Genomic DNA, 24,927 nt, shown 5'->3' with positions numbered 1-24,927 from the left:
AAAACTTACATTATTATGTTTGTGAACCATTTCTAAAGTTTCACAAAGAATTCCATGTTCTACTACTGATTTCTGTTATTTTTTTCAAATCAAAATTGAAATTGACATTGAAATTGAAATTTCCGTGCTTTTGGAGCTTCAAAAGCTTCGAAATTTGAGTCCAAATCGAAATTTAAGACCTTGAGTATATCTTGCCCCGCTGTGGGTGTTGGCTAATGGGGATTTTTTTATTTTTTATTTTTTATGGTCATGGTTCCTTGGAATATCTGCAGCAGGACTAGTTAAATCTGCTTCATTGAGTTGGCTTTTAGCTTATGATGAATTTTTGTGGTTATTGATTGTTATTGATGTAAAGGGAGGATTTGTTATTTGCCCTGTTTTTTGTTCATTTTTCTTTTCTCTTTCGTTTTTTCTAATGTATATTCTTTTCTCTTCTAATAATTTCTTTGTTTATCAGAAACAAAAAAGGCAAATAGAGCCATGCTTAAAAAAATTTCTTATTAGATTCATTACCTTTTGATGACAGATGCACTAACCCTAAGTTGCATAAAAAGTAATGTTGGATCCATAATTTCTACTGAATTAAAAGCTTCAGTAATAATGTCTTGTCCTAGCATGACTTGTGTTCATTCTTTTATTTTCTGGGAAAATAGGGATGTATGTATTGTCTTATACTAAATTAAATACAAAAGCCCAAAGAGTCAGAAGCCAGTTCTCAAATTTCTCATTTTTTCTTCCCATGGGTGAAGTTTAAGGTTGGCAATGGCATGAAACTTACGTTTTGGGAAGACTAATGGATTGAGGATGCCCTTTTTCTTTTTGTGATTCTCGTTGCCCTTATTATCTTTGTAATTGTCATAATGCTTCCGTTTCACTTTACTGTTTTTACTTTGGGGAGGGGCATTGCTGTTTCTTGGAAATTCTATTTTTGTAAGAACTTGATTGAGAGGGATAAGTTAACATGTTCTTTCATGGGATGTTCTTGATTATTCTCTCTTTTCAAGTAGCAAGAGAAGGGTTTGAATGTTTGGATGCTTAGGAGACTTTCTTATGGATCTTTCCTTGATCATTGAAGTCATGGTCATGATGATTGGAAATAAAGCTTTTTTGAATTCTCTTGTTTGGAAGGCTATCCCTTCCAAAGTCAAGGATTTTACTCAGTCTATGGTCCATAATAGGTAAGAAGTCCCCATAAGCATGGTCTTAAATTTCCATGAAATTGTCAAAATTTCCGATTTCTGTCACTCTCAAAATCGAAATGGCAATCAATTTGCATCTTGCATAATTTCGGTTGAAATCTCAAAAAATCATCCGAAATTTATTGAAATCTCGAAATTTTAGCGAAACTTGTCGAAATTTAAACAATGTAATGAAATTTCCTTGAAATTCAAATGAGGGATTTAGGAGTAAAATGGAATTTCTCTTGATTTATTTTTATTGAAACAAATGATTATCACATTTGGAGCTTCGAAATTTGAGGCGAAATCGAAATTTAAGACCTTGCCCGTAAGGCTTTGTCTCCAAATGTTTGTGTGCTTAGCTGTTGAAGTGGTGAGTCAAATGACTCAAATACTAATACTTGTTTGTGTTGTTCATTCCTCCCAGTTGCATTTTGATACCTAGGTTCTGATTCCATACACTTAGATTATGGGAGGTCCATTTAACACTTCTTTGTGTTCATTCTTCCAGTTGCATTTTGATACCTGGATTTTGATTCCACACACTTAGATTATGGAGGCCCATTTCTGTTCCAGTTTAGCATGGGAATAGGATACTTGTTTCAAACCAAATTTTGATTCCAACCTTTTAGGCCAGCATGGAGTATGCATTCAGCAAAAGGCATGATGGTAGATTCATTTTGTTCCTAACTATCTTCCGATTCCAAATTATGCCTGTTGTCTCCTTCATCCCTAACAAATCCTTCATCTCCAAATTAAACTGCTCCTTACTGCCTTGTTGATGCTATCTTGATGGAAAGACACTACCATCAATGAAGTCAAGCTCACAGAAAACCATTGCCATCACCATTGACATTGATCAATCTCTCACTGTTTCACACTTTCATCTCTTAGTTGATCTCTCCCCTCCATTGGCCATTTGATGCACCAGTCCTGGCAATCTTGAGCACTTAGAGAGGAGAGTTCAAGATCAAGCAGCTAGAGGGGGAAGGTTGAAAGAGCTTGAGGAAGAGGATCACTGCAAATCAGGCAAGAACCTGCAGCTGCAGATTTCTTCTACCCTAGTTTTTCTTATTTTTATTATCATTCATAATTTTCCCTTAACATATCTAATTTTTTTTTCCCGAACTAATTTTTGTGGCAAAGTCATCACTGCTGAACCCAACATGCATGTCTCTAATTATCAGTTCAACGTTTGTATTTGCGTTCATGAATTTGTGAGGAATTTATGCTCTGTCTAAACCTTATCTTTTTGGGTTTTCTGTTTCCCTAAAATTTTCAAACAAATAAATAGGATCCGTACTTTTTTTGTAGTGCCTCAAGCATTGCAGCTGCAACAAAGAAAAGTTAAAAAATTTGTAATGAGAAAAAATTTCCATTTTGAACCAGAACAAAGGGAAGGAAATTTCAGAAGTTGAAAAATATTCTTGTGCAGAAAACATGTTGTAAGAAAGAAAATTGTGCGTCCAGTTTGCAAATCCTTTGGCATGTACTTTCAATGTATATAATGCATATACCTGAATTAGTTAAGGGCAAGGGCAATCAATTGTTTTTTTTTTTTTTTTAAAATTATGTTTGTAACTATGGCGTAATATTGAAAAATCAAGCTGATACCAATTCCTGTATTTTGCTTACCAAATTGCAATAATTTGATTCTTGTTCCAATTTTTGTCAATCCAAACACGAGGGGAACTTTTTTTCTTTCTGAGTCCTTGTTCTAATTTGTTGGCATTCCAATTTGTATTCTAATTAGGAACGAAACACCCTCTTGGTTTATTTGCTCAGTGCTTTTGGTGAGTAGTCACTTTCTTTCGTAGAGGGATTCTTTCTTCAAAATTTTAAGGGTTTTGGTTTTGGTTTTGGTAAGGAGGGAAATTTTTTGGAAGTGTTCTATTTTTGCAATTGTGTGGTGTCTTTTGTTGTGATGCTAGAATTTTTAAAGTGAGTCAAGGCAAGTGACTCCCTTCAGTTTGGTCTAGAGTGGGGGTTAGCTTTCCTTCTTCACTTTTGTGCTTGGCTGATGCTGTATTAAAGGAGTGCCTCTTGGGGGTGCTTGGTTTGTAGCTTCTTCCAACATTCTTGGGAATGAAATATTGCCACAAAACATGGGCATCTCATCATTCTTGGGAATGGAATGTTTCCACAAAACATGGGCATCACATTCCCACCCTCCCCTATGCGTATTCCTTTTGTTTAGGGCATTATGCTTACATGTGACCACTTGTCTTGTGTGCATGGGATGGATTACTATCATGTAAATACTAGTATAGGCTTTATGCTTTGAGTATGTTTATGTCTTAAAGTGGGAGTTTGACTCCTCGGTTAGTTTGATGTTTCCTAATGCCAGAGCTAAAATAGCATATAAAGGCCTTTAGAAGGGGGGTCATCAGTCTTATAAAACTCACTAGCATTTGTTAAATGTGTTTAGCCTACTTGCCTTCCTTGCTAAACATATGTTGCTTATGGAGGTGTTGTAAATTACGTTGTGTCAATGTTTATTACTTGCTTTCTATTTGCTTTCATGAATTGCTTACTGCTTCTGCTTATTTTACATTCAACTGCTGTGAACGTGTTCTTGTGGTAGACCATGATAATCTTTGGCTGACCAGTTAAGCAAGAGTGTTTTAGCTAGTGCTGCACAACTCTATACAAGTTGTGAAGGTGCAGGTTGATAAGACCAACAATGTGGCCATGGAGATGGCCAAACTTGTTGAACTTGTTGATGCTCTAGAGGGATCATAGAAGCATCAACAAAGATCTATGGTGGAGATGCTAGAGGACCTCCATGTGACGGTAGAAATTTTACGGGGTCAAATGACGGAGTTGACTCCAAAGATGAAGTTGATGGTTCTTGCTGTGGGAAACTCCAATGCTGTGGAGTATAAAGGAACAAAGGTTCCAAAACCTAGAATGCTTGGGGATGACCATGATGCTAAGGAGTTAGAAAACTTCCTATTTGACATGGAACAATAGTTTCGTGCAATGAGAATTGACTCAGAGTAGGTGAAAGCATCCATGGCAACAATATACTTGGTGATACTAAGCTGTGGTGGTGTACCAAGTATGATGAAAGTGAGAATGGACACCGTATAGTTGATTGTTGGCAAAATTGAAGAGAGAGGTTAAGGCTAATTCTTTTATGAGAATGTTGAGTACAATGCTTGACGTAAACTGAGAGACCTTAAGCATAATGGTTCAATCAAGGAGTATGTGAAATAGTTTTCTACTTTGATGTTGGATATCCAGCACATGTTAGAGAAAGACAAGTTGTCCTATTTTCTTAAGGGTTTGCAACTGTGGGCAAGGACATAACTTCATTGATATAGAGTTCAAGACTTGCCTACCACATAGGCTGCTACAGAACACTTGATTGACTACACTGAAGAGAGTTCCACCACAACCTAAGAAAGTAGCATTGGTGGAAACAATGGAAAATCTTTCAATAAGGACAAACCTAAAAGTAGGGGTTGGTGACATGCTTCTTATGTCGAGGCTTTCACAGGGTTGGTGATTGCCCTCACAAGTCATCACCCAATGCTTTACAAGCTTCCATTGCAGAGGAGGCACAACAAGATGATGAGGACGAAGAGGAAATCTCGAGGATGGGTGCATTGTGGTTAGTCAACGTGTTGGAGAGGCAGACAAAAGAGACAAAAGTTGCCCAAGCTAAAGGGTTAATGTTTGTGAATCTATGAATCAATGGGAAAAGGACCCGTGCTATGGATGATACTGGGGCTACCCATAATTTTATTTCACAGGTAGAAGTGGAGAGTCTCAACTTGAACTTAGAGAAGGACTTAGGACACATGAAAGCGGTTAACTTTGTAGCTTAGCCTACTTTGGGAGTAGTTAGGCAAGTGACTGTAACACTTAGATAGTGGGTGGGACATGCAAATTTCATAGCTGTGCCATTTTAAAGTGATTCTTAGAATGGAATTCTTGGGGGGGGGGGGGGTATGATGACCATGCTTAATATGTGTATTAAAGAAAAGGAGTATTTTAGATGCTATGTTGGTGGCTAATGAGGTGGTAGAGGATGTGAGGAGGAGAAAGTATATTAGGTGGCTAAATTGGGGCTCTTCGTAAGGTAAATTGGGGATTTTAGATAAAGTGAGGATTAGGAAAGGTTTTGTAGCTGTATGAAGTGTATTAGGCTGAGCTTAATTGAGCTCCAACAATTTGTCAGCTAGTGTCAATACACAATGGTCAGCCTAGGGAGTGGTTTAGGGCTTCTAAGGGCTTGGGCAAGGGGATGTGTTGATTGGTGGTGGATGCATTGAGTAGGCTGTTCTTGCTTGCCCAAGGTTTAAAGGTGATTGGAGGTTTATCTAGGAAGGAAGGAGGTGGTGGTGTGACATCTCATTGTACTAAGTTGTTTTTTGAGTAAAATGTTGTGACGTATCAAAAGGCTATTAAAATTTATGAAAAGATTTCAAGATTAAAGATCAACTTGTCCAAGGATGGGGTGGAAGGCATTGATTTGAGCGGTGTGGATTTTGAGGGTCTTAAGGCCTTGATAGGTGGCATTCATTTAGATTGGCTGCTTCTTATCTAGGTCTCCTTTTTGGGGGCAATCCTAATTCCGTGAATTTTAGGGATTTGATAATTGAGAGGGTTGGTAGGAGGTTGGAGGGGTAGAATAGGGGCATACTTATCTCTTAAGGGTTGTTTTACACTCATTAGTGGTTCTCTCTCCAACATGCCCATTTACTTGTCTCTTTTTAGAGTGCACGTGAGTATTGCTAGGGCTCTAGAGGGGTTGATGTGTGACTTCGTGTTTGGGAAAATAAGAGAGATCATGTTGTTTGCTATGAGGTGATTAGAAGGCATTAATCTAAGTAAGAGTCTTGCAAGCCCTAGCAATTTCGACTGTTCAAAGCTTCATCTTTGAAGCTTCTACTTGTTCTTCTTCTTTGAAGACTCAACAGTTATTCTTTGAAGGCTTCTTCAAAGTTTTAGCAGGGTTCAAACTCCAAATCTTCTTCCTCTTCTCTTTGACAAATCCAAATGTCATATACTGTTAAAAACCTAATGATGGGTCTCTTATTCGCTCGTGTAACAACTCTTTTACCCTTGCGTGAACACGACCATGGCTATGTTAGCAGAAGGTGAAATCCTTCAATTTGAGATTGGACAGGGAGGGGGAAACCCCTTTACAATGGATGCTTGAGAATAACATTTCTTTTAATAGGTGGCCTAAATTCACGAATGAGGCAGTTTCCTAGCCCGGCGATGGTTTATCAACTTTCGTTCGGTTGGAAAGGGTCTCTAGAAACATTAGCAAGGGAAACCTCCATTTCTAGATGATGATTAGGTGGACGAGGGGGGGGGGGGAGAATTTTTGGAATTAGGGTTGAGCGAGAAAGGTAAAAATTTTTTTTTGTTCATTCCTGGAGGCCTAAAAGGAATTGGATGGCGAAGCTTTGGGAATGAGTTTTTCGAATTTGCGAAGGAAATTTGTTACGATTTTGAAGTTGCAGGCATTGCAAGCACTTGCGTTCCTAGATTGTAGAGTAAGGTGGTGATGGAAGGAAAGATAGGCGAAAATTGCTCAAGTAGTCCACTATTAGAAAAATTATGTATTAGGTGCGAGGCTGCTTTGCGATTGAAGGAATTGGGGGTATCGTTACCCATGGCTTTAAATGGCAGTAGCGGGGAGCATAACGTAACAGTAATGAGTGTAGCGGGAAGCGGGAGTAGCAGATGTTACATAATGGGAAGCGGGTGTAGCAACTATGAATTTTTTTCAAGCACACAAAACATTACGCATATTAGTGTATTTGCATGTTTTAAGCTTTTAAGTTTTAAACCTTCTTAGAAAGAGTTTTAGTGTATTTTGGATCCTTTAGTTCAACTAACTTGTTCGGTAAGGGCAAGAAATTTACATTTGTTTTGAACCACCGTTGACAGAAATTATGTGTGGGTGTGCATTTGTACTTTTTCATTGTTCTTTTGTGTGATAAATTAATTAATAAAATAGATTATACACTCTATTAATCTATTAAACACATAAGACATGAATAAGACAATATACAATGACTAGAAAAGACAAGAAGGTTGAAATTGAAAAATATAGAAAATAAATATCAAATTGCTAATTATATCAAAATAAAATATTTTCTCAGCAAATTAATATTATCAAATTGTTAATTAATGCATCTCTTGTGAATATTTAAAAAAAGTATTAAATTTTGTATCATTCTCATCCTCATTATAATTCTTTTGCCCCCTTTCCCCATTGTATATTGCGAATGATTTATGAAAGGGGAAAACAAAAGTGGGAATAAAAAGTAAAAAATAAACTAATTTTTTTGGCCGTAACAGTCCTATAGTGGTTACATGACGGCTGTAGTTTTTACGTAACGCTCGCGGTTTGTAATGGTTGCTACGGGTGAGTTTTCTTTCCCCCGATTTCGTGGTGTGTAGCGGTATCGGGAACCCCAAAAAATGTTACATAACGGTGTTACATAATAGTTGCGGACATTATTTAAAACCATGTGGTTGCCAGATTACAACGCTGCTTGATTAGAGGTGAACATCCACAAGGTGTAGGGAACTAGGGTTTTGGTGGTTGTTGCTAATCTTGCACGGGTGGCTAGGGTTGTGATAGGGGATGACAAGGCTGTGAAGTCTGGGCCTGGTTGTTTGGTACTGGGTTTGTGTGAAAGGTGGTTCATCTTTTTTTAACAAAGTTGGGCCATTTAATAGAGCGAGCCCAGTGTTTTGACAAGAATGCTATGGGCCTTTCTCTGAATTCAAAAGAAGGCTCTTATAAATAGGGGCTTTCACAGATAGGCATTGTATCTAAAAAGGCTGGTGCAAGGATATGGTTGATCAAACCCTTCCCTTGCACGACCTTGTTTCTGAACAAGCCCACTTTCGTAACCAAAAATTTACATACGGGAGAGGTGGGCATTCAGCAAGATGTTAAACGAAATACAAAATCTCACACCCGTTTTCCAAAATAAGCATAGAATGGATCAACATTCAGAGCGTAATTAGGATGATTTTAATTTGGTTTTGAAAACAGTTTGTGACGAAAATGAGATAATAATATAGGTGTCAGATTGGATGTTGATTCTGGTTTTGTAGAAGGATTAGAGGCTAGTATGGCTAGGATTAATTAAAAAAAGAAGCTAGATTGTGTAGGAATCTGGTGTTTTAGGATTTAATTTTGAAAAATCTAAGGTTCCTAGGGTGTATGCTCGTCAGAAGGCTGCTATGATGGGTGCAGAAATGAAGAAATTATATGAAGCAAAGATAGAGCATTCCAGTGTGATAAGGCCAAAGATTATAAGGAGAGATTTTGAAGGAGAGTTGAGCATTGTGGATGATACACTTGCTAAGATGAAGGATATTGCAAGTGATGGAGTTAGCAAAGGAAAAGAGCTAAGAAATGGGGAGATTTTTCAGATAACAGTGAAAACATTAGCAAGTTTGACTATGATGGTGGTTTGCTTTTAGATGAGATTTAGGAACAATATGGATATGTTTCTGATTCGTGTGATGTTCTCTGGGACCTATCATTTGTACATACTGCCCTATTTGAAGGATTAGAGAGGGTTCCTATTTTGAGGGTTCCTACATTAGTGGAGGTGATTTCTAGGAAGGACGTAGAAGCCTAGGATATAATGGATAAATTGGATTTAAAAAGTGATGTTGGTGGAATTGAAGTGCACTTTGATGGTGGTTAGCACAAAGTGAAGACGAGTTAGAGAGAGCTTGCAAATTTAAAGTGCTTAGTGAATTATGATGGTAATGGATTTAAAGGGGTTCTCTTGATTAGGAGTACTATTTGGTTACTTTCTTTTTTAATTTTAATTTCCATTTTTTCATTATTATTTTTTGTTGTTGTTTTTTTTTAATATATATATATTTTTTAATTTTTTCGAGTGGACCTCTTGTCCCCTTAGGTTGTAAGTTTTCTTTCTCAATCTAATATACAATTGTACCTTCTTTTATTATAAAAAAAAAAAACCTAAATTTATAGGGGAGTTGGGGCTTGGTAATGTGGTTTCTAAATGCATCTCTCTAATTGGGAAATGGTTTTCAAGGTTCTTCTTTGAGCTTAAATCCATATGGCACAAGCTGATAGAAAGTATGGAGCTTGGATGAGTGGGACACTAGAGGAAGTGGCATTGTTTCTTACGCAAGCTCTTGGAAATTCAATTCCTTAGTTTCTTGTCTAGTCTTTCCTCTCACCCATTTTAGAGTGGGTATGGCAACAAGGTTGGGCTTTAGGAGGATGTTTGAGTAGGTGAGTGCTTGTTGGAGACAATGGTGCCTCGTGTGTTTAAGATTTCTACTTTTTCCAATGCACCTATCAACTATTTATTTTCTTTTGAGTGAGTTTGTCTTTATTTTCCACTTTTTTTGTGAATCTCAATGAAAGACGGGTTTGTGAGCTCACTATCTTGCTTATACTTTGGATCATTCTGTTCCTTTTGATAGGGGCATTAGAAGGTTTGTGAGGGTAACTCCTTGGGTCTTTTTTTTGTTCAATCTTTGTTCCTTCACCTTTTAAAACCTCCTTCCCCAATTTTCTTTTTTGAGCCACATTATTTGGAACACAAAGGTTCCTTTTAAGATTTGGCCTTTCATATTGGCTGTCACTCCCAGTTGGATTAAAACACATGGCTCATTACATATCAAAAGGCCTTATAAGTCTCTTGCTCATATCTGCATGATGTACTCTGAGTCCAACAAAATGAATGCACCCCTTTTCCTTGGTTGTTGGGTGGCAAACCATCTGTGGAGTGCTTTTTTTCTTTTCTTTTTGGTGAAGCTTGGATGGCATCTCAAGTTGTGGGTGTTTTCTTGCTAGTGAGATATTAGGCTGTTGGCAAGACCATGAAGGGAAGATGAAAGTAACTGTGTAATCCCAAGAGTGGGGTGAATTGGTTATTTTAAACATTATTATGCAGAATCACAGTTTATTTTAAAACTTTTTAGAATTTACCAATCACAATCTCTCACAAGTATCAAACACAATCAACTAATCAGCGACAGTACTATACCAATACACAATCCTAGGTATATATGAACTGAAAAATACAATATGAACTTCTACCTTCAGCAATTTCAATAATCAATCTTGAAGTTCAAGAATGAACAATTATATTCACAAATCAAGATTCAATTTTATATCTCAAGCAAGTAATTCTTTTATGCTTGAATAATCAGCCCACAAAATATTTTACCTCAGCCAACCAAAACTGAATTTAAGTTACAGCACTTGCCTGAATTTTCAGCCAAAACCACAAACCATTCAAACCATTAACAATCCAAGAAACTTGTTTAAAGTAATCCAAAGCTGAACTCAGCGTTCAACTGAATTTTCCCAATAAATTCAGAACATACACAGCAGATTATAAAGTGCAGAATTTAAAGAGATAGGGAAAGAAGATTGAACACTGAATTTTAGGGGAGTAGGCCTCTCTCCGTTGGAAGGTGGAGACCTCTCTCTAATTAGAACACCCTCTCACTAGGCAACGATTCTATCCCCAAATCATCCGATTGCAAAATCAGCAAATCAATTGTTTGTACAATTTGAATACTCTCACAGCAGAGCAGAATTTGTACAAGATTAAGCACTATATACTCAAAAACAACAACATGTAATTGAAGCTCATAGATATTTCAAAAGGATTCTGATTGTAGTAGAGGAATTTCAGAGAATTGAAAGCAGAATACGTTTGGGGTTTTTTGTAAAACGCATAGCAGCTTTTTCGAAGTTGAATCAAGAGTATAGAGAATGTATGCTCGAGTATTAGTTGCCCTAATGCGTAAATAAACATATTTATATAGTGTAGGAAAAATTCTTACTGTTTTCCCCAAGTTTGGAAACCAAATCATTCAAATTTGGAAAGAAATCAGTGCTTTTAGAAAGTTTAAAACACAAACTTCAGTCGCCTGAAGTATACCCTAAGTCGCTTGAACTATTTAAAATAGCGCTCTAGAACTGATAGTAGCCATTTAGTCGCCTGAACTTGAGAGGTCAGTTGCCTGAACTTCAGTTCTGATTTCTTCTTCACTGGCACTAATTCAGTCGCTTGAGCACTAAGCCTTAGTCGTCTGAACACTATGCAACACAGTGTTTCTCAAATTTTGATTCCAAAACTTGTTTATGCTTATTTTGAAAAGTATTTTGGACTTTATGAAAATATTTTCTAGATTCTAAATCAGGTCTCTAAGTCTAGAATTAAATCCTAAGAGCTTCAGTCACAAAATCGTCGTTTAAAAGTACTTACATGAGACTCTAATAAAATTAAAACATTTAAACTCTTAGTCTTCATGTCGTATAGCTTTAACATTGTCCAAGCTTGATAAGCACTTCAATAAGCTCGTATTCTTCATGACTTGTGAACTTAAAATCAGCTTTAGGTCCATCTTCATTAGGTTCAATCATTGTGCTTGTAAAAACTATTAATATCTGAAATTTAACTTGAAAGCACAATTAGTAACCTTAATTTGTTATCATCGAAACGAGATTAAGCCTTGTTAGGCCAACATAAGAGCTTTATGGTGTTTTGTTTGATTAAGAGGAATGCAGGAACCTTCAAGGATATTACAAGCTCTCTTAGTTTATTATGGGATAAAGTGTTTTTTTTTGGCTTCTTGGTCTGTTATGTAATTGCTAGAGGATTATTACAACAAAGAGAAATCCTTTTTTTTTTTTTTCCCCTTCTTTTCTTTTTCTTTTCAATGATTTATATGAAGAGAGGGTGGAGAATATTATAGTCAAGGACGATAATGACAACAAAATTATTTATTTTATTAATACTGACAAGAGATGCAATAATTTAACAATTTGATGTGAACGCTATTTTGTTAGTAGATATTATATTTGACAATATCAGTAATTTGATATTTATTTTCCATATTTTTCAACTTGGACCTTCTTTTATTTTCTAGTTTTTATTGTGTTCAAGTTGTTTGTACTTTATTTATTTAATGATAAATTATATATTATAATTTTAAAGATTAGGATTTAGTTATACAGTAAGTTGGTGGTCTAAATTTATTATATTTTTTTACATTAATTAATACAATAATAGAACTTGTTTAATTTTTATGTGCCTAATAAATTAATGGAATGTATAATGTATTTTATTTTATTAATTAATTAATTTATCATACATATGATTTATGAAAGATTGAAGGATTTTTTTTTTTTTTTTTTAAGTGTCAGCAGTAGTTTAAAACAAACGTAAAATTCATTGACCTTAGTAGACAACATGAGTAGGCTGAACTAAAGGACCCAAAATGCACTAAAATGATTTTGAAGAAGGGTTAGGAGCTTAAAACATGCAAATAAAACCAATATGCATAAGACTGTCCCCTTAAAAAAAATCATGGTCATTACACCCGCTTCTTGTTACATGACATTCGTGACTCCAAATTCTTGCCGCACCCGTTACCATTATGCTATGCTATGCACTATCTCTATTTAAAACATTGTTTGAACATAAAGATGGCTTCAAAGTGGGAATAATGTGGCTATGGCAACCATGCCTGCTAAGTCCTATTAGTTGGGCGTCATTCACTTGTCATGACCTCTACTCTGTCCTCTTGCATATCTTGATTTTTGTGCTTGTCCTCTTTCCCTTGTCTTCTATCACTCTTCGCTAAAAAAGATTACAAGTTTTTTGGGCATGAACAGCGAGCATAATTAATATGATAGCCATAGTTGTAGATTATTTGAGCATGGGTGTTTTTATTCTAGTTTATATGTGTTGGTTTTTTCTTCTTGTTTATATGCATTTATTATTTTTTTAAATAGAATTTTGATGGGTGTACAAAAAAATTTCATTGCCTTTACTTAAAAAAAAATTTACACATCAGGTGTATCAATTATAAATTTGTTGGATTCTCTATCCAATGGTGCAAACTTATTCAATCCTTATTATTGAACATTATTCTTGGGTTTGTTTTATTTTTTGAGCTAACTTTTGATCATCTCTTTCTACACTTGCTTATAGTTTCTTGTGCTTTTTTTGTTGTTATTGTTGGGCAGAGTATCGGCATGCTCTTTTGGTTAAAATTGCTTCCGTAAGGGAAGTGGTACTTGGTGCGCCACTAAAGATGGTCTTAAAACGTCTTGCTTCTAGAAGTACTGCGGAGGATATAGATAAGTTTCTTGCTATTGTGCATCGGCCGAAGGAGTCTTTCTTCCTTATTCCTCAGGTAGAAATTCTATATTAACAAGCTAATTTCTTCTTCTACATCTTAAAATGTAGAGCTAGAATAACTTATTTTTACTTTCTTGTATATAGAGACAACAAGTGTCTTACTAAAATGGAAGACTAATAATGTGAGGGAAAAATGAAATAAATTCTTTTTCTATTTGGAAAAGTTAGGTGGCAAATAAAGCAGTGGACAAGGGAAACTTCTTTTAAGATAAGTTGGACATGTGCAACAATGAGTAAGAAATGTGTTAGTAGTACATTGACCAAGGAATGTGTAAATATGGTGGAGTGATTTGAGTCCAAGGGAGTCATGTGGGGAACAAGGATGGAAAAATGTGGGTTGATGCAGTGAGACTTGAGAACTCAGAATTTCTGGAATTTAAAGAAAATTACAGCAATATATAACCTTTGATAGGGTGGAATGGGCAAAAAGAGTTGTACAGTTCATCACTAGCATTATGTAGTTGAGTTTTTTTTTTTTAGGCACTGAGTAGCTTTTCATTTTTGTCTTTCTTTCTATTTTGTTTATGTGTATGCTTTAAAGTAATTGAATATTGAGATGTCAAGTTGAACGTGAACTGATGATATGTTAGTTTTGGTATTGAGCCCCAAATCATGTGCAATTGTGGGCATTTATCACTATCTTATTATCATTATTTTTTTTTTTGGATTTTACTAGGAAGGGATTATATGTGCAGGTGAGAGTAATTATTTTCCGGAAGCCACTTATAATTCTAAGCAGCCATCTATATATTGTGTTGCTTTTCCTTTTCAGTTTTACCTGGAAGGGATTATTTGCAAAGTCAATTAGTTTGAAACTTTGAAACACAAGTCTTGTGGCTCTAGCAGTCATCCATATATTTTTCTTGTGATGTTTTGGCTTTATTAAGAAGGGATTATATGTGGAAATGAGATTAATACATTTTACACTTTCATTTTTGACGGAAGGTAGAGAAGGTGATGGTGGTGTTTCCTATGAGATTCAAAGACTCCATAGATACTATTCTTGCTACTTCATTCCTGCAGGTATGGTGAGTATAATATCTGAATATACCAGCCTAATGCTGCATCTCATAATCTATGGGCATGAAATTATCTGGAAATAAATAGGAATGGACCAGTAATTTTTGATTTATTACATTGGAATGGCCGTATGGGTCTTTCGATTGTGGACATGATTATGGGATGTTCATTTGTCTGGCAATGTTGTCAAAGCTTTAAGTCTACCCATCCTGTAATTTGCTTGTACAAAATGATGCCTGGATTTTTATTTTAAAGCATTGATTATCATTCAGGAATTTGTGGAAGCTAGGCGTGCAGCAGGGCTTAATAATGCTCCTCATTATTTGTGGTCTGCTTCACCACCCCCTGAATTGAATGGAGCTCCTTCTGAAGCTCTGGCTGCTAATGCAGGATTCGTTACATTTGGTAATTTCAGAAACTAGATGGGCCTTGTTTCCTCAATTTTCATTCTCATAGTAATGACATGTCATATCTTTAAGCAATGCAGTTATTCTCCCGCGACATGTTGAAGGCAAAAAGCTGGATAGAACTGTTTGGAGTTTATCAACATTTCATGCGTATGTTAATTATCATGTTAAGGTGAAGGTTTCTGGCTTCTAAATTTCTTTCTTTTTTTTAGCATCCTTTATTGCCTCAATGTGAGCAGGCATGTGCACGTGATTTGCATGCTTCCTCTCAGGGCATAAGTTTGAATTTAACATTCTGTTTGGGTTGTGGAATGTCTATTCTACGAATAGATTACTTATAATAGATTAGTTACTATTAGATATACAAAAAATTATGTTGATACTATACAGCAAATAACAATGTGAAACTTTTTATGAGTCAATAACAAGGAATAGATAAGGAATAACTATTTCGATATTCATAGGAATGTCTATTTCTTTCTTATTACATGTCGAATGAAATAATAAGGAACATGCAAGGAATATCTATTATCTACATTCCTGAAATTTGCACTATATTCCATCGTATTGCAAGGAATTGCTATTCAACGAACCAAACGAGCTGTGAGTGTTTGCTGAAACATGAGTATGTAGTACAACTTATGCTTGGAGGGAACTAAAAGCCCTGAAACCAAAACCATAGAGTTTATGACTCCTTAGCTTGTTTATTTTTGCAGTTAATTGGTGAAACATTGTGTTTTGTGTTTCTCTTGTTTTTCATTCCTCATTTGTCTTTGAAACCCATCAAAGGCAGCCTCTATGAAGTCATATTAGGGCTTTGAACTATGGTTTGAGCAAGAAAAGATTCTTTTAGATCATGAATGCTATTTTGAACTTTGAACTTGTTGGGGACCAAGTGGTGTTGTTGTTGTTGGGTTTTTTTTTTTGATTTATATTTTAATTTATATTTTAAAGAAAAGATGGAATGCTGTTTATTATTATTTGACTTTAAATTTATAAATCTTTGCGAAACACATGCTTGGAATTTTTTGCTAGGCTTGCATGTTTGTGCCTACTTGGTTTTCATTTTCATAATTTTTGACAATGATACCAAATGGTCCATTACTTTGCAGTTCTTTTTCAGCCGTTTTTACAATTTTGATGGTTTTTAGTTGTTTGTTAGCAAAATAATTTAATGTAAATAATTAAATTTTATGAATTAAATCATTCTTTTATGCATAATTTTTTTTTTTTCAAAATTAGAATAAAATGACTATATGAAGTTAAAATATAATTAAAAAAATCCATAAAATTTCTAAAAATTTGGAAAAAAAAATGTCTACAAAAAAATATTTCTACTATTTTCCAATTTTCATGCAATTGTTCTTGTAGCATTAAAAAAGTAAGATGCAAATATAATTATTAAGTAAAATGATCATAATAATTTTGATTTTTATTATTATATTATTTATTTATAATTTATTGTTTGAATCATAGTTTTAATTGTTATTTGATTCAAGCACAAAAATAAGCATTTGTTCAATCAAGTTCTTAATTTGTATTAGTTCTATAAATACTAGCCAAATAAGTTGCCGGTTTTCGATTTTTTTTTTTTATTTTTTCTAGTTTTTAGTTTTTGTTTTCATAATTTTTGACAGTAATACCAAACGGCCTTTGGGTTCTTTTGGTATTATTTATATTTTCTGTTTTCATTTCTGTGCAAACATATTATGGGAGTGTGTTTGTTTATATTATATTGCTAGTTTTCTATTTCTTTTGTCAATTTTGAGTTGTTTTTTTTAAAAAAAGTGAAAATTCGATTTAATATTTTTCAATTGTTTTGGAAATCCAGAATATTTTAAAATCTATGATTAACTTTTTTGTGATTAATAATTTATTTATACATAATATTTTGATTAAAATAAAAATAAAATGACCATGTGAGTTCAGGGTAAAAAAAAAAAAAAAAAAGGCCGTACCTAGTGCACAAGGTCCCACTTTAAGTGGGGTTTGGGAGAGGTGGACGTCGGCGAGCCTTACCCCCATTTTTGGAGAGGCCGCTCCCAAGTCTCGAACCTGAGACCACCAGTACCGAGGCATGGCCTCTATGTGAGTTCAAGGTATAATTAAAAAATTAAAATAACCATAAATTTTTTCAAATTTTTTTTTTTTTTTTAAAAAGTGAAATTTATTTAAAAAGTATTGTACTATTTTTTCAATTGTCATGTACAATAGCATTGTTCTTGTAAGCACTAAAAAGTGACTTTTAGAATATAGTAATTAAGGAAAATAATTATAATAGGACAAAAATAAGCATTTATTCAATCAAATTTTTATTTGTTTTAGTTTTAGGAATATTAACGTCTCAAATTTTTATGGAGTTATGCTGATTACCATGCTTTTTTTCTCCCTTAAAGCAATGCTACCGCAAGCAACAGGACCACCTTCATTGTGCTGCCACCACCCCAAATCTTACAATCTTTTCACCAATCACCACTCCATTATCATCTCATCACCACCATGCCACCATTACAACCTTTTTTATCACTACTCCTAGCTCCATTGTCCCACCACTTTTGCTATCCTTCTACCATGACTTCAATGCTACTGCCGTTAACTCATTACCACCACCACCATCACCAGCTCAATGATCCCACTGCTAGCGTTAGTTGCACTACCACCTAGCTGCACCAACTCCATTACCCGCTATGCCTGTCACAGTGGTTTCTTGTCACTGCAGATTCATTTGTATAACCATGCCATGCCATAAATTTTAGAATTTGAATACACCTATCAAACACTTACCTGTATGGTGGAATTTTCAAATTTTTGTATTTTATAGATCATTGGAAATTTTAATTCCTTATCCAAATGCACCTTAATAGTTACAATTTTTTTTTTCTTTTTTTTTTTTTCAGTGTACTGCTCAATGATGAAAGTAACAACTTATACTTGTTTGCCATTGTCCTATGGTTTAAATGTGCTGGCATTTTTCCTGTTTGTGATTTCACCAACTTCAGATCTGCTGGAATTCTTCATTTTTATATTAGAACGCTGCATCATTTAATTCTCAATTCTGTTTTGCATATCTTGAGTTCTTTGACCTTGGTCTCAATCATTTATATACTCATTCCTGAACAGTGTTCAGAGGGTTTCATGCATACACGGATGAGACGTCGCGTGGAGTCTTTGATTCAGGTTTTGTTTTGTTTTAGTTTTTATTGTGGTTTTAATTTTTATTTTTAATTTAAGCTATTCATTCTATCTCTTTGGTAGCTACTTAATGAATTTCTATCACATCCTCCTTCCTACTTTGAGTTATGCGTTAATTTAATATCCTATGCTTGCTGAAATAGTGAGAACATATTCTGAAAATGTAATGTGTGAGTTCTGTCACCCAACAATTGAATAGAATGTTCTTTTATAAACCAAAAGATATCAATGTGATATTTTGTCACACAATACAACAGTGTTAGTTTTACAAAGTGACCAATCTTAACAATGCTGCATGGTGACTAGGTCATGGACCTGAACACCATGTTGATGCTGCACCTTTTGGGGCACATTAAGCTTAGTAAAGTTCAGCCAACCAAACCTTTGGATGAAAAGTGCACATTTTGTGCATTTTGATAGTGCCATTTACCTTGAGGAGTGGACTTTTCATAATTTGATTCTAAAGATTAAGTTGAGCATAATAGAGTTATTCCCTCTTTTTTTTTTTTTTTTTAATAATCTGATGGTAATTTGTCTTCATGGGACTTCTGCTTTTGCAAAACTCTAAATGATAGGGAGATGGAGGGGCTTTCTTATTTGTTACTATTGTTGAAGATTTTTTGTCCTTTCGTTTGGAGGGATAGTTGACAGTCATTCTTGGTCTTTTGATTCTATAGGGAATAAATTCTTCGAGTGCTTATTCTTGCATATCTTTCTTTGACCTTTTGACTGGTGCTAATATCTCCTTTCAGCTTCATAAAAGTATTTGGAAGGCCAAAGTTCCCTAAAAAACCAATGCTTTTATTTGGTTGGTTGTTCTTAATAAAGTTAACACCCCACCTTCTATTGCCGCAAACGACTATTTCATTCAGAACACGATGGCCTCCTCTCAGTGTCTCTCTTCTTCGAGTCCTCTAGCGTGGTGACACTCATTTTGACACCCATCCACTACTTCCCTCTAATCCCTCTCCTCTTCTCGCTGATCCCATCATCGAAATTGAACTCTTTAATCTATCAAACATCACTTTTCCTTGCTTGACTGTCACTTAATTTTGGATTCTTCTCTTCGACACCAAGTTACCTTATTCAAACTTCGCTCATCGCCATATTTGTCTCTTCGATTAGCTGAAATCCTTTTATTCTAGAAATCAAACTAAGCAACATCCCTAACATCAACATACTGCCTTTGCCCACATTGAAACCCTATCTTCGACCATTAGATAGGTTGCTTGAAACATCAATAACCCCTGTTAATTCGAAGCCTTTCTTTGTTTACCAAATCCGCTTAGCACCTGTACCAAACTTTATTGGCCCTTTCTCTCTCATTTTCTTGGCCTGTTGCAGCCCTTGTCGTCTTGCTCGTACTCGAAGCAGTTATAGGAGGACATGCAACATTCAAAACTGAGAGGAAAGTGATTACTGTTAACTAATAGGATGCATCAACTTATTGATTATGGAATTTGTAGGTAAGCTTGTTTCCTATATCATGTTGGAGGAGCTTGTGTGGGTTCTGAATGTTCTGTGATGTTGACGATGGGGTTGTAGTGAGCCATCATGGAGTTATTTTTAGAAAAGTAGAGAACATTGTGTCTTTGAAGATTCTTGAAAATGGTAGAGGCAAGTTTATATGCTTGCAGAAGGATCACAACAAGATTTCCTTTACGTACATATTCTTGAGGGGGACTAGAAAAAAAAGAGTGGAGGGATTTCGTTGCTATTCTGTTGGATTTATCGTCAACCACGAAGGAACTCTCCAAATCCAATAGTGATAGTTGGCGATGTTTAGACTATAGTTCTTTGAACATTCAGATATGAGAGTAGAAAAATGAGAGGATGTTTTAGAGGCTATCAATGTACTCCTATGTCGACATGATCAGACGAGCTTTGGCAACGAAGCTGGAGGTAGGGAAGGAAATATCCTGTAATCAGAGGGATTGGGGAGGATGCTTTCCTAATATGAGTCCTAATCCCTTGACAAGCGAAGATGTGGATATAAGGAAAGTTTTTAAATTTTTTGGGGGTTCTTCTATGGGGCCAAAAGGCTTGGCTAAAGTTGTGTCAGCAATTAGGAGGGCCAAATCATTTGGGTAGAAGAAAACTAAGGCATTGTGGGTCATTAAAAGAAAGATCCCAAACCTAGAAAAGATAGATGTAAATAGTCCAAATCCAGAGTTGCAACAACAAAGGGCTTGCAGAAGAGGTGAAGGAGGGTCGACCTGTGAACTTTAGGCCTACTAGTCTGGTCACAAGCCTTTACAAATTTTTTCTAAGGTCTTATGTAAGAGGTTGAGGGAGATTTTGGGGGACACGATCAAGGTCTTAAGTTTCAATTTCGGCTTAAATTTTGAAGCTCCAAAAGTACGAAAATTTCGTCGGAAATTTTGATTTCGATTTCGATTTGAAAAAATAACGGAAATTTGTAATAAAGCATGGAATTCTTAGTGAAACTTTAGAAATGGTTAACAAACATAATAATATAAGTTTTAGGACTAATATATTACAAATTAAATACATCTATGTTTTGTATGAGGTGGAAAAGTTGTAAAATAGTATGTGTATCAAACATATTTGTAGGATAATGTACATAAAATAGATTCAGTTAATACAAATGAAATTCATAAATCATTTAAATATTATTTATTGTACAAATAATGATAATATAGACATGAATGGTTAAATAAAATGTTACTATAAGTTTATTTTTTTCATGTAATTTCAAAAGCACTTGTAATAATCTTTTGTTTCAATAAAATAAATAAAATAAATTAAGATAGAAATTTCACTTCACTCCTAAATTTCTTATTTGAATTCTGATGAAATTTTATCGAATAGTTAATGTTTCGACAAGTTTCGCTAAAATTTCAAGATTTCGATAAATTTCGGATGATTCGTTGAGATTTCGACAGAAATTATGCAAGACGGAAATCGACTGCCATTTCGATTTCGAGGGTGATGGAAATCGGAAATTTCGACAATTTCATGGAAATTTAAGACCATGGACATGATGACCGTGACTTGTTTTTCATTCATTAAAGATAGATGAATCTTAAATTTCTTTTGTTGGTGGCCAATGAGATGGTAGAGGACAAAAGAAGGGGTAGGAAGAGTTTAATCTTTAAGCAGGATTTTGAAACAGCTTATGATATGGTGAACTGGGGTTTCTTGGACAGAGCTATGATCAGGAAAGCTTTGGTGCTGTCTAGAGGATGTGAATTAAATGTTGCTTGAGCTCTACCAAATTTTCAGTTATTTTCAGTGATTAATCTAGCAAGTGGTTTAGTGCCTTCTTGAGGGCATAGGCAAGGAGATCCATTATCTTTGTTTTTGTTTCCCTTGGCACTGATTGTTGAGTAGGATATTCTTGTATGGCTAGGGTTTGGGGTTGATTATAGGTTTGTCATCTGGGAGGGAGGAGGCGGAGGTTTGTCTTCTCTTGCTGTGATACTATGTTGTTTCTTGAGGATAATGTTGTGAAATTTCTAAAGACTATTATTTTGTTGGAAAATTTTTGAAAAGATCTCAGGATAAATTTCAAACTTGTCTAGGAGTGAGGTGGCAGGTATTACTTTGGGTGGAAGATACAGAGGTGTTTAAGGCCTTTGCGGGCTGTGTTTCTTTAGATTTGTTACTTTGCTATTCAGATCCCCCTATAGGAAATCTTAATTCAATTGATTTTTTGGGACACCATAATTGAGAGGTTCACTAGGAGGTTGGAGGTGTGGAAATGAGCATACTTATCTCTAGGGAGATATATTACAGTCATTAATACTGCACTACCTGACATCCCTATTTACTTATATCTTTTTCTTTTTTAAAGAAAGCCAGGAGTCTTGTCAGGGCTCTAGAGAGGCTAATGAGCGGCTTTTGATGGTTGGTTTCTAGCAGAATAAGAGAGATCAGCTCATTAGCTTGGTGGTATACCTAAATCTGGGGCTTGGTAAGTCGTATGTAAAAGCATTTTTCTTATTAGTGGAGGTTTCCTTAGTGGTTCCCTAAGGCTCAAGGTGATAAAAGTTTGGTGTTCATTGGAATGGGTGGGATACTAGAGAAAGTGGCATTCTTTCTCATAAAGCCTTCAGAAGTTAGGTTGCTTGTCTGTTCTTTCCTATCATCCGTTCTAGAGTGGGTAATAGCAATAGGAGGCTGCTTGGGTGGGTGAGGGCTTGCTGGAGATGATGGTGCCCCATGTGTTTCTACTCTTCACTATGCACCTATTAGCTTTTTCTTTTCTTCTGTGTGGGGTTCTTTTTCTTGGGATTTTCATTTTTAGGAATCTAAGTAAATGAGAGGTTGACGAGTTTACTACCTTGCTATCCCTAATGAGTTATTGGGGTTTCAGTAAGTGCATGATGGGAAGAGCTTTATGGTGTAGTGCAGTTGTTGCTATCCTATGGACCCTCTGGATTGAGAGCAATTTGAGAACCTCCAAGGATCTCACCATCTCTCCCAGTTTGGTATGTGATAGAGGGTATTCCTGGCTTCTTTTTGTGTCCATTTTTTAGGATATTTTTGGGGGTTATTGCTCTCTGGCTTTCAAAGGGATTAGGAGACAGCTTTATTGTAATTTTTTGTATCTTTTCCTTTTTCTTTTAGGACGTCATTTTCTCCTCTTATTGTACCATGTTTGTTCTCTGTTAATATATTTTTTCCTACCCAGAAAAAGGAGAAAAAACTGAACCAACTTATCATAAAAGTTTTCATCAATATCTGGTGGATGTCAACTGCCTTTGAGCATCTTCTAGCCCTTCCATTGTATTGAGCAAAAGCATATAACCAGGTGTGTAGGATGTCCCTTGATGTGAAACATTGTGGTGAACGAAGCTTTGATACCAAAAATTATGCAGCAACAAACAATAGAGGAAAAATAAAAATATAAACCCCAGGAATCACAGCTTGCCACATTGGGAATCTCTCCTAGTCATGAAAGATCACTCCTTCAAGGGTTTACCATCCAAGGCTCTCACCATTTAAGTACTATAAATTTTATTTTTCAGAAAATATCTCTTTTATGAGAACTGCATATCCTCCTTTTATAGTAGAGGTTTACAATTAAAATAGTACAAAATAACTATTTAAAAGTTGTCACTAGGTGGTCATGAATTTGCTATCTAGTTGACAAGAGTTGTTTTTAGGATGGAAGCTAAGATTATGTTTGGTTTTGCAGAATAGCTATTCCTCAAAGTAAGATGGAATACAATGAGATATTTATCACTGAACCCTCTAAATAGTTGTTTATATGCAATTTAATCGACTAGATATGTTCTTATCTACTGATGCGACTGAATGGTTTATCACCTAGACAGGTTGTGAATTTTTGTTCAACTGTTCTTTCAATATTTTGAACCCTTGCCCAGATTAATTTATATTTTAGGGGGTGATGGGATGCAATCGTCTGTGATCATCTGGGTTCTCAGTCTTATAGAACATTTCTGGGTACTCAGTTGAACTCAGGTAACGATTGATTCTCGGAATATCTTTTTATACGAATATAATGGTTATAATATAAAGGTTTGATAGCTTACACAAGAAAACCTGTGGTCATCATACAAAAAATACAAAAAGATTTAGTAATCCTTAATAAGAAATAGACAAGGAACAACTATTTAATGTTTGATGGAATAACACAAATTTTGCGCAAGTGACTTCTTTCTAAATTATTACATCCGTATATAATGTTCTTCCTCTCATCATATTCCCATCCTAGATTCCTAGGAATAGCTATTGCGAGAACCAAAATAATAACCTTAGTTCATTGTGGATGTTGGTTTTCTTCTTGTTTTTGTCATGTGACTTTGATGCAGGTATTTAATCTTCAAGCTTTCCTGTTGTGCTATTCTCTACTATCTGTTGGAAAAAAGTTTCTAAAAAAAATGATTATGTTGTGGCACAGGCTTTGGATCGTGCCAGACCAGGCTCGGAGAAGTCAAGGAAAGTGCGACAAAGCAGATCCTTCAAACAACTGGTTCTCTGTGAGATTTTGGCATTCTGAAATGTTTGCACAATTTGAAGCTAATATTTTTTGGCTAATTTTGCTTTTGTATGCTTGCTTTCTGCATGTGCTGGATTATAGAGCCTTAAAGAAGCACAAACCTATTAAAATTCATGAAGGCGAAGAGTGGAGAGGATTAGCTTCCAATAAACTGTACAGACGAGGAAGATTGCTGTTGGGGGGTCGTGGTTCATCTGCTGCCGAGGACAATTGATGCATATTCAGCTGTATTCAGTCTTCTCTCCATCTCTTTTCACTCAAATGAATGCCCCACTTCGATGGGTGATATTTCAGTCCACGTGGTGGCTACATGTCTTTATTGTTCTCCAGCCAGGTGAAGGATTCGAGGTCCAGTGAACCAAATTGCTGTGCTTGCCAGTGCAGCTGAAAACACTGGACCCATGACTGAGACAATGGTTACCTATAAATTGAATCGGCGGGACAGATTGGCTAGATTATTCTGGCTCATGGAGCTTGAAACTTTTGTTTTTCATGTTGGAGCAAATATGGATTGGTTCCAAGTAGCCACTACTCATTACATACATGATGGACACCCACTAGCCCAGCAGAACGTATTTTGCTTGATTGTCACAAGAACTTCAGCCGAATTATGCATGATAATGTATCATTTAGTTTGCTCTTACCTCGAGGACCCAAAACTTTGCACAAATAAAATGGCAAAGCCGCCTACCACAACTTTAAACAAATGCCGTTTAAAAGCCTAGTTTTCTTTTCCTAAATTCTGCCTTCAAGACTTCTAATGGTTCTATTATCTTCCATGGTCCTCCTGTCTGAAAATTTCACACGGTTTTTTGGAGTAGATTTTTGAGTTTTGAAATTTGATCTTTGTGAATTGTAAAAATGCTGCAGTATAAAATTGTACTTATCTTTATTAAATTTAGCACATCTAATTCAAGAGTCAGAGCACTTAAATTCTGAATCATGAAAGA

General features: G+C 35.4%; 1 protein-coding gene across 2 annotated transcripts in view; it reads left to right on the top strand.

The window, feature by feature from the left end:
- The window catches only part of LOC131160297 (actin-related protein 2/3 complex subunit 2A), a 50,308-nt gene extending 25,688 nt beyond the window's left edge, over positions 1–24,620 (top strand). Inside the window, exons 4-10 of one of the 2 annotated variants that reach the window (XM_058115792.1) lie at positions 13,195–13,364; positions 14,315–14,392; positions 14,662–14,794; positions 14,877–14,968; positions 17,917–17,973; positions 23,879–23,957; positions 24,059–24,620. In XM_058115792.1, the coding sequence (XP_057971775.1) occupies positions 13,195–13,364; positions 14,315–14,392; positions 14,662–14,794; positions 14,877–14,968; positions 17,917–17,973; positions 23,879–23,957; positions 24,059–24,060 (611 nt within the window). In that variant the 3' untranslated portion in view covers positions 24,061–24,620. The remainder of the gene's footprint in view (positions 1–13,194; positions 13,365–14,314; positions 14,393–14,661; positions 14,795–14,876; positions 14,969–17,916; positions 17,974–23,878; positions 23,958–24,058) is intronic. The other variant, XM_058115791.1, reaches the window with a different exon arrangement.
- Positions 24,621–24,927: the final 307 nt, after the last annotated feature.

The sequence above is a fragment of the Malania oleifera genome, chromosome 7, assembly GCF_029873635.1.
Source record: "Malania oleifera isolate guangnan ecotype guangnan chromosome 7, ASM2987363v1, whole genome shotgun sequence".
Taxonomy (NCBI): Eukaryota; Viridiplantae; Streptophyta; class Magnoliopsida; order Santalales; family Ximeniaceae; genus Malania; species Malania oleifera.
The sequence above is the reverse complement of the archived record's forward strand: the minus strand, read 5'-3'. Positions and strand labels throughout refer to the sequence as shown.